General features: G+C 42.6%; 1 protein-coding gene across 2 annotated transcripts; it reads right to left on the reverse strand.

Annotated features, from left to right (window-relative positions):
- Positions 1-1143: 1143 nt before the first annotated feature.
- On the reverse strand, positions 1144-9012 carry anxa11a (annexin A11a). Of its 2 annotated transcripts, XR_003888246.1 has the most exons (16): positions 8898-9012; positions 7187-7456; positions 6324-6379; positions 5359-5571; positions 5177-5264; positions 4995-5089; positions 4563-4676; positions 4289-4379; positions 4132-4211; positions 3993-4049; positions 3818-3911; positions 3641-3736; positions 3416-3422; positions 2774-2832; positions 2572-2694; positions 1144-2489 (listed from the first exon to the last, which is right to left on the reverse strand). XR_003888246.1 is itself a non-coding variant. In XM_011603275.2 (15 exons), exons 2-15 carry the CDS (start codon positions 7452-7454, stop codon positions 2430-2432), a joined length of 1494 nt encoding a protein of 497 aa, XP_011601577.1. In that variant the 5' UTR covers positions 7455-7456; positions 8898-9012; the 3' UTR covers positions 1144-2429. The 2 variants fall into 2 exon arrangements, 1 of the variants encoding a protein (XP_011601577.1); XM_011603275.2 differs by lacking the exon at positions 3416-3422.
- Positions 9013-9053: the final 41 nt, after the last annotated feature.

Here is a 9053-nt window from a genome sequence, read left to right on the forward strand (position 1 = left end):
CTGCGTAGTACGTCGAAAATCCCCGCCGTATTCGACGAGAATGGGGAGAATTTACATAAAAATCGTCCTTTTAAAAAAATATGCATGTTCTGTGGGCAACGACGACGATGCAACGTACAGGATACGATAGATCCATGCTGCAAATTATCGTCCTTGACCTTTATTTCACAGCTTAAAAAAAATAAAATAAACATGCATCCATAGGTGACCATTACAAACCAACACTTGAATGGAAGTGGGATTAAAAATTTTAAATCTCTCAGAATACACATCATGCACCCTACTAGCAACAGTCGTCTTAAATATCAATACTCTTGTGAATGTATGCAAGCAAAATCTGTGCCTATGTAATGTGGGTCATTATTTTTTCTTGTATATTAAGTCACAGTAGTGAAATTATGCTAAATAATACATCCATATTAGGTTGATCCTTTGTCTACTAATAGCATCAATTGAAATCATCTTTATTTATACAGCATCTGTTACAATCCAAATTGTCTGTAGAAAGATTAATACAGTATTAATGATAAAACTGTGCACAGCTCTGATGCTGTTGCTTGCATTAATCATTCCAGACCAGTTCTTGCTATATAAATCTTAATTGTGATTGCATCGCTTCGACAACAGCAGTCCTGTTGTGTAACCACGTGCATGTGTGTGTGCGTGTGTGCTGAGCAGCACTGCGTGTCCTGCATCTGCGTATCTTAATAAGACAGCAGCAGGCAGCGAGCCACTTGTGGACATGTGCAATACGTCAGGAGACAAATGAAACGTGTATTTGTGGAGGATTTGCACAACGCGGGCTGACGAGCGCGCTCGGCTTCCATGTCTGCAGCTGGATAAAGATTGTTGGCACAGGGGCGGGCGTCTGCAGACATACCTCTCAAACCCTGACCTTATTCATGCATGCACTGAATTTCATTCTGACCCCCCCAGACACACACACACACACACACACACACACACACCACCGGCTTGTGCATCCATGTGCTCTCTCCCTTCAGATGAAAAATTAATTACTCTTCATTTATATCAAAGCCAACCAGTCCCCCTGCTCTGACAGGCTGGGCTGTTGTGTCTGCAGCCTACTTCCAAATGAATCAGAGAATTATTCATAAATGGGATTAATGATTAGACAATAGCTTTTTTTTGCAGTTTGATGAGTTTTATTTATAAATCAGGCAAAACATAAGCTTGATCTTTTATCAAAAAGACACAAGGAAGTGTGATGATGCCCTTTAATTAGAAAGCCGTCTGTCTTTTATTGTCAGATTTATCATGTTGAGGACTTTTCTGCTTATAAGAGCAGCTGAAGGTGAGATTGTTCACAATTATTTTGTAATAAGAAAAAAGATACTGCACATTTGATAGAAGGGAAATAGCGCAATAAACAATGATGATGATGATGATGATCGGGAGATAAAAACCAAATATCAATGCATATAATATTCAACCTACAATGTGTAAAGGATCTCAGGAAATTACATGTAATTGCTTTAGACCTCCTTAAAATGCTAAGGGTTGTGATCTCAACATTTAAATGTTAAGTTCTGGGGCATTTTTACAGCCTTATATGCAGGCAAGGCTGCGAACAGACGGATTGATGGATTGCATCGGTTTCCTCTGATGGAGCCAAGTTATGGACGTCAGCATCATCAGGAAGTAAAGCAGCCCTTCGAAAGACACATTTACCTCGAATTTCCTACATCAGTATTGTTATCATCGTTAAAAATGCTTATTTGATTTGTGGTGTCACGCAAGTCACTATATACAGGCTTCAATGCACCCTACTGGTAGACTGTGGGTACTACAAAACGAAACATCTCTATTAGTCTGTTCAAATCTGATGTACTTAAAGTGAGACTCAAATATACCTTGCATATGTCGCACATACATACAGTTTATGTATAGATTTATTTCTAGATGAAATGCCATGTTTGAACAGTAAATTACACAAATAAGCAAGATAATCCTGCCGAAAATAAAAAGCTTGGCTATGATAGATAAAAATACCTGCAGAGAATAAGAGGTGATTATCTTAAAATATCTTTGGCATTCATCTTACATTTTTTATGTTTCTTGGCCTCTCCAGCGTTGCTGAACATCAGGATTAATACAGAATGGCACACAAGAAATAAAATCTTTAACAAATATAAAGTTTAAATGAATTCATATGTATTTTCCAGCAACTCTATTGGATGGCCTTCTATATTCAAATATCTAATGTTTAGCAAAAATATAGGATAAAAATAAACCTTTTTGCACAGATATATGTGGAGCTATGAGACTTTTTTAAAAACTAGGTAAACGTTGCATTGAGAGTACATTAATGGCATGCAGCAGTCGTGCTGATAGTGCAGATATGAAAGGCAGAAAACTGATATTTAGAGGAAATAGAATTCAAAACTGTAGCAAACGGTGCGGCCCTTTCAGTCACTGCCTCCACATAGCTTCAGCAGGAGCTTCTTGTAATCCCCTGAGGTGTCTCCCTATAATTAAACAAAAACACAAACTCTTACTTTAAATCATCCCGTTTTTTTATTATACCCAAGAATTAATGAGAATACTCACAGAGATGTCTGTGTACAGTGATTTTCCGTAGTTTCTCACATACTCCTTTCGAATATCCAACATGTCGACCTCGGAACGGGAGACCATGATCCGAATCAGGGTTCTGTCTTTGGTCCCAGCGCCCTGAACAAGTGGGTCAGCCAAAATTACAACCAAAAACAGGCGCCACGACTTCTGTCCTGAACAGGATGAGGCGTCTCACCTTCATGGCCTTGTACAGCCTCTCCGCAAAGTAGCCAGGAGTGTTTTTAATACACTTGACTGAAATGGGAAGGCACACAGGAGCTCAGTGAACACGTTAATTTACCCTTCAAAAAATATTCACCACTGCAAAAAAAAAAGGGCGGAAGAAAAAAAAAAGTACCAGGATGAAAGGAGCAATATTACAGCTGCATTAGTCAACATTTCAACACCTTCACAGCGACCCCATCTGCACTTCTGATATATTTTTGAAGCTTATTTGGGTTTGCCATCTGGGTTAATGTTCTTGTACTTATCGGCTAACACCAGAACTGGCTGCGGAAGATAAAGCAGCCTGACATGGAGGGGGACCACGGTGTCATACATTTATCATATTTAATGTAAAGACGATTACAGCATGGTAGCTTTCAACAGCTAACCTGCGCTGAGGGCATTTTCTGCCTCAGAGTAGGCAAATATTGATCAATGCGGCATAAAGATGAAGCGTGGAGGTAAAAACCAGAAATAAAGCCACTACATCACACAGGTGTGACACAAACACGCACACAGCAGCGCACGTCATCTCACAGTAAATGGATGTAAAATATACAATGCAGATGTGACAGTATTCAAAATAAATACATCTTAAAATAGGTTACTGTACCAGAACTCTGAAAAACGTTGGCAAAAAAAAACAAGAAGGGAAACATTTAGCATCAAAGCACATTCCCACGGATTGTAAGTACAACAGAAACACTATGAGCGTAAAGAGGATGGAAGAATAAATATATCCACACCATGTGGAGGTGTAGAAGCGGTTGTCAGACAGTGCATGTGTGTGAACGACCTCCAAATAAAGACGCCTGCACAGGTGCCTGAAGATTCTTACCTACTGCCAACATGCCACTCTCCAGATCTCCTGACATCTCCCTGCCGATGCTCTTCTCCACATCTCTGCCACACATGCTCTGGTACTCCTGAAACACTACACACAGACACACACGAGACAACACAGTGAGCTGATGTCTACATACGAGTCCTGACTCTCAACACGTCTTCAGAGTACCTGCTCTGAGATGAGGCTTGCTCCTGGCACACAAAATGGCATTGAATTTGGACTCGTCTGTCCCCAGCTTGTTTTCTCCAGCAGCGTACAGTGCCTGAAAAGAGCCAGAGAACATCAGTGTGTCAGTGCCAAATCAGGACCACACCAGCAGCAGTTGGGTCAAAGCAAACCTCACCTGAGCGTCCTGTTTAGCCAGAGCAATGTCGACGTTTTCCCTTTCATCACGGTTACCCTGAAAGCACCGCGCAGAAGAGCATCAGTATCTGTAGAAACAAGTACTCGGAGCATCCAGGTAACTAGGACTGAGTCTGCACCTGAGCGAGAGAGATCAGAAGCCTTCTGAAGTGGCCTGAGGTGTCCCCTTTGATGGCGTCCTCCAGCGTTTTCTTGTATTCTGGAGGGTCACAAAAATATTCCGCACCAGTTTGAATGACAAGAATTAATGGTTTTATTTAATTTTCGGCATCTCACCTTGCTTGTAAATGCGGTTGATCTCCTTGATTTCGGCATTGGAGCGCGATGACAGGATCTCTATCAGACAGGCTTCGTCGGTTCCGGCTCCCTGTCAGGAAGGCAGAAACATGGATCAGTCACGTTGGTTTCCAGCCGCTCTGTCTCGCTTTTGACCCCAGTAAAGCAAACGAACGAGCACCTCTGACATTTAAATGAGCAGCTGTGAACTGATAAAAGGGCAATAAAACATGGCTGTGATAACAGCAGAACCTGACCAGTGTTCTGCAGATACCTTTATTGAACTGTTGAGCTCATAGGCGTCGAACTCAGCTGGCGTTTTCAACAAGGCCATAACCAGCTTTCTGAAGTCTCCAGACAGCTCTGAGTGCAGGTCCTTAAGCAGATCCTGTCAATAAAAATCACAGTAGGAATAATTAAAACAACCCTTAACTGTTCTAGTTTTAAAAAAGACACGTGTGCAGCTCTGGTGCAAAGCCATAACCAGCTCAGAGAACAGTTAATCCCTTCTTTATTGCACTGGCAGCACCAGCAGCTGCTCCCTGCTTGTCATCCCCGTCCACAGTAATGTACAGAGACCTATGCATGAGTACAACCAGTTTATGCTATTCGGTAATAATGATTTATGACTAGATGCTCTCCTCATGAAGCTGCAACTGTTGCATTTATTGTAGGATATCTCAACTCTGTCTTATAGGATTGTTACCTTCCCGTAGGATGTTTTGTAGGCTCGGGGCAAAACCACACGCTGCTTGTTGGAGCGACTCCCCAGTAACTCAATAATGGCATGCTCGTCGGTGCCTGAGCAGAAACAAATACAAATACTCATGTCAAAAACAAACATAACACCTGATTCCTGATTAAACATAACTGGATGAAATCATTTACCAAAGCCCTTCATGGCCTTTCTCAGGACCTCCACGTCTTTGAGTGAGTCAGCTCCAGGAAAGTCTTTGATGGATCCTCTGAATCCCTTCTATTGGAAATATTTTAAAGAAATATTTATTATACAGACCAACTTTGGGGCTGAAAACCCAATAATAACTGAAATATTTGTGATATGTGTTTACATTGATGGGTGGAGCTATTGGCATGGAGCTTCCTCCGTAGGCTGGCATGGACGGAGTCTGTGAGGGGACGTTGGGATATCCTGGCATGGGTGCCGGTGCCCCTCCGTACCCAGCCATGGGTGGGTTGGGAGATGGTGCGCGGGGGTATCCAGGCATTGGCTGACCCGGGTAGCCCATCCCTGGTCCTTGAGTTTGGGGCATGGGTCCTCCTGGCTGTGGATACAGGCCATGTTGGTTAGAGAGAGGGGCACTATACCTGTAAGGCTGAAGGGCGCACAGGTACAACCCAGGGGCCTGGGCGACCATGAATGGGGTTGATGTGAACCCCCCCATGACTGAAGAGGGCTGAGAGGCCTGTGATGTGAAGAGATTAGCATGCCGGAATACCTGATGAGATGATTTTATGATAGTTGCAGGTCACACCTTTTTCGGATGACAGTTCGGTTTAACAATGACATCATCAATGTCAACAACTTTGTTGCCCCTTAACTACCAAAATGACCAAAATAAGCCCCAACCTTTAACTAATTCCACAGATGGTAGAAGTTTGTTCTTTTAGAATACAGAGACTTAATCCAAATAAAGTGTGGCCTTGTTTCTATATGAAAAGATGGAAAAGATAACAAGTGACATGGCGACACAGACAAGGCAGTAGCACAGAAACATGCACGCTAACAGCAGGAGCTGCGAGCTGACGGCTTTAAGAAGCGTAGGGATGGCCTATGTGGGAAGGAAAAGGGTGTGGCGGTTTTTCTCATGCAAGAAACCTGAAGAAAAAACAAAAAGTAATGCTAAAGGTTTTAAGATATGGACTTTGTGAAGTCTTACCGTACATTTAAAGGATGTACGAGGCCGTGAAAGCCAATGTAATTCATTCTAACTGGAATATTAATGCTGATGATGTCAGATGAATTATGGATTTAGATTCTTCAGGGTGAGTGTGAGGAAGATCTGGTTAAACTTACCATGCCGGCTCCAAAGCCCAGAGAGGGATACGCACTAGGACCACCTCCCCAGCTCCCTGCACAAGACAGACCCAGACAAAACCACTCAGAGACATGGAGCATGCAGAATGGGAAATATTCCACTGAACTGGGAACGAGACTCTGGAACCTCCTTTTCCTAACGTTCCAATTAGGTAACAGGTGAAAGAGCAGCAGGCAGAGAAAGGAAGCACTGTGGACTTAACATGTTCTTCTCAGGATCAGCAGAGGCCTGTTTGTTTTACCAAGGGAGAGAAATTCCACTCTGGTAACATCATGTTACGTCTCCTGATCTGCGGTGCCCCCAAACATGACAACATATGCTGACCTATTTAACAGAGTTTCATTCTAGTAAAACACAATTTTATTACAATATCAACTACATCTGGTGCCTTCTGGCAATTTGTTGTGGACGAACAAGCCTCAATTATCTACATATTTAATCCCAATTACAGGAAAACTCTGCACCCCAGAAAGAGACTGACACCCATCTCTTCATTTTACCAATACAATGTATTGATTTAGCTCAATACCTTCTGTAGCCTGTAATAAAGTTCATTTTGTTCCTGGAGAAGCCTTGCATTGAATTCCTACATTTATTGTGCGGTAATCTAATTGTAACATGTATTTGTTACATGTTCTGATGCATTTTTATGATTTATTAAAAAAATTATGTGCGAATTTTTGGGGGTTTGGAAAGGATTAGGGCATTTACATGGAAAACGCGTCTCTACTTTCCTAATTTTCAGGTTACGAAACAACTTCCGGAACCAATTAATTTCGTAAGTAGAGTTCCCACTGTAGTTTAAAAAAGGAATGACCTCAACATCCTCATCATGTTCTACCTGTTGGTGGTGCTTGTGGGTATCCTCCAGCATGTGGTGGGTAACCCCCTGCCTGTGGAGTATAGCCCCCAGCCTGGGGGGGGTAACCTCCGGCCTGAGGGGGATAACCTCCGGCCTGAGAGGGGTAACCTCCGGCCTGAGGGGGGTAACCCCCTATTTGGGGAGGGTAAGCACCAGACTGAGGTGGGTAAGCGCCAGGTTGAGGAGGGTACACCCCAGGCTGTGGTGGGTAACCGCCTGACTGAGGTGGGTATCCAGGGTAGCTCATTCCTAGAATATGAAGCAGAAGCAGGGACATAATATGTGAATAACTATGATGCAAATACACAATGTATGCAGCCTCCTTGGTCTGTAAATTCTATATACAACACTTACTACAGTTATTGGCCTAAGAACAGTAAAATTAATAACCCTGCCAGGTCTAAATTTGTACTTCTTTATAATGAAGACAACTCTTCATTGGCTGAGATGTTCTGAAAACTTTATTCATTCTATGTCTCCACTAAAAACAGAGAATAAATATTATAAAGATGGCAGCAGACAGTCTTTAGTGTTCGTAAAACACGCGTCATGAATATATGCATGCAAATATATCTAGATGATAGTCACTCCAGTCGTAAAATGCTACACGATTCTCTTGGGTCTGGCAGATGTTTGGAGCTATTTCTCCAGTCTTTTTGCCACCCAGGATGTTTGTTCCGTGGATTACTGTGGATTTGTGCAGACCTCTCTCCTATTCCTGTTCAACAAGTACCATATGCTACATTTTACGGAAATAACTTACCATCCGTGCATCTAAATAAAATACAAGTTTAAGATAAGGCAGGCAGGCCTGCACACTGAGCTGTCACTTCCTCAAACCATAGTGTTGCTACAGACCACAGAGAGGCTTGTGCAATATGCAACAGCAACAGTATATTAATATATAAGTCAAAGGTGAAACACTGCTGGTTCAGATTCGAAATCAGAACTGTGGATCAGCCAAACAAGTAGTTCATGTTCTTGTGCAAACATTTGATCAAAACCCTTTAGAGTCCAATCTGACAGCACGATGATGCAAAGTGGTCGTGATTATCTCGATTAACCCGAGGTTAAAGTTGCAACGAATGTAGTAACACCGCTTTTCCTTGTAGTTACTGGGTTATAAATGACACGGTGGCTAATCCTGGGTTGTTACACTACCGGATGGGCCCGGACGGTCAATTCTGTCCGCAAAGCGATTCTTATGATACAAATAAGTACAGTTTAGGCAGCGCACCACCTCGATAGTCTCTGCCAACGTTGAATAAACCGTTACGGAGGCAAATAGGTGTTTTATATCAGGCTAACAGGAGTTGACGGCGGAAAGAGGCTCTTTGGGCCGCTACAAACACCCTATGGAAAGCTAGCTAACTTAACGCCACCTCCCACCTTCCTTACATAAAGTGCCTTAAAAAAATGTTCCATTTGGATCACCCACTGTCATAACTAAAGTAGGACAAGGCTACAACCGAAAAGACGTAACAAAATAGGCTGACTTGTTAGTAAATAAGCCCTTTTCGGCCAGTTTGGCTAAATGACGTTTGGAAGCTAAAGGAGCGTCGAGATCGCCAGATTAATGTTGGCAGTCGAGACGACACGGAAAAACAGTTGTCGTTAAATCGAAAACGAACTTTAACCGCGCTATTCTGCTGCTCGTAGATGTGAGAAGCGCGTAGATTTTCGCACTTACTTCGGTGAGATGACGGGATCCTCCGGGGGAAAAAGGCTTTCTTTGACAAGTCTCAGGTTTGACTTTATTAGGTGGAGTGGGCGTGGCTCGCTGTCTCCACTTACGGACACGCCCACAATCCATTTAGTCGTAAACAAAAATCAATTGAGTCATTTA

This window comes from Takifugu rubripes, chromosome 4 (assembly GCF_901000725.2).
Source record: "Takifugu rubripes chromosome 4, fTakRub1.2, whole genome shotgun sequence".
Lineage (NCBI taxonomy): Eukaryota > Metazoa > Chordata > Actinopteri > Tetraodontiformes > Tetraodontidae > Takifugu > Takifugu rubripes.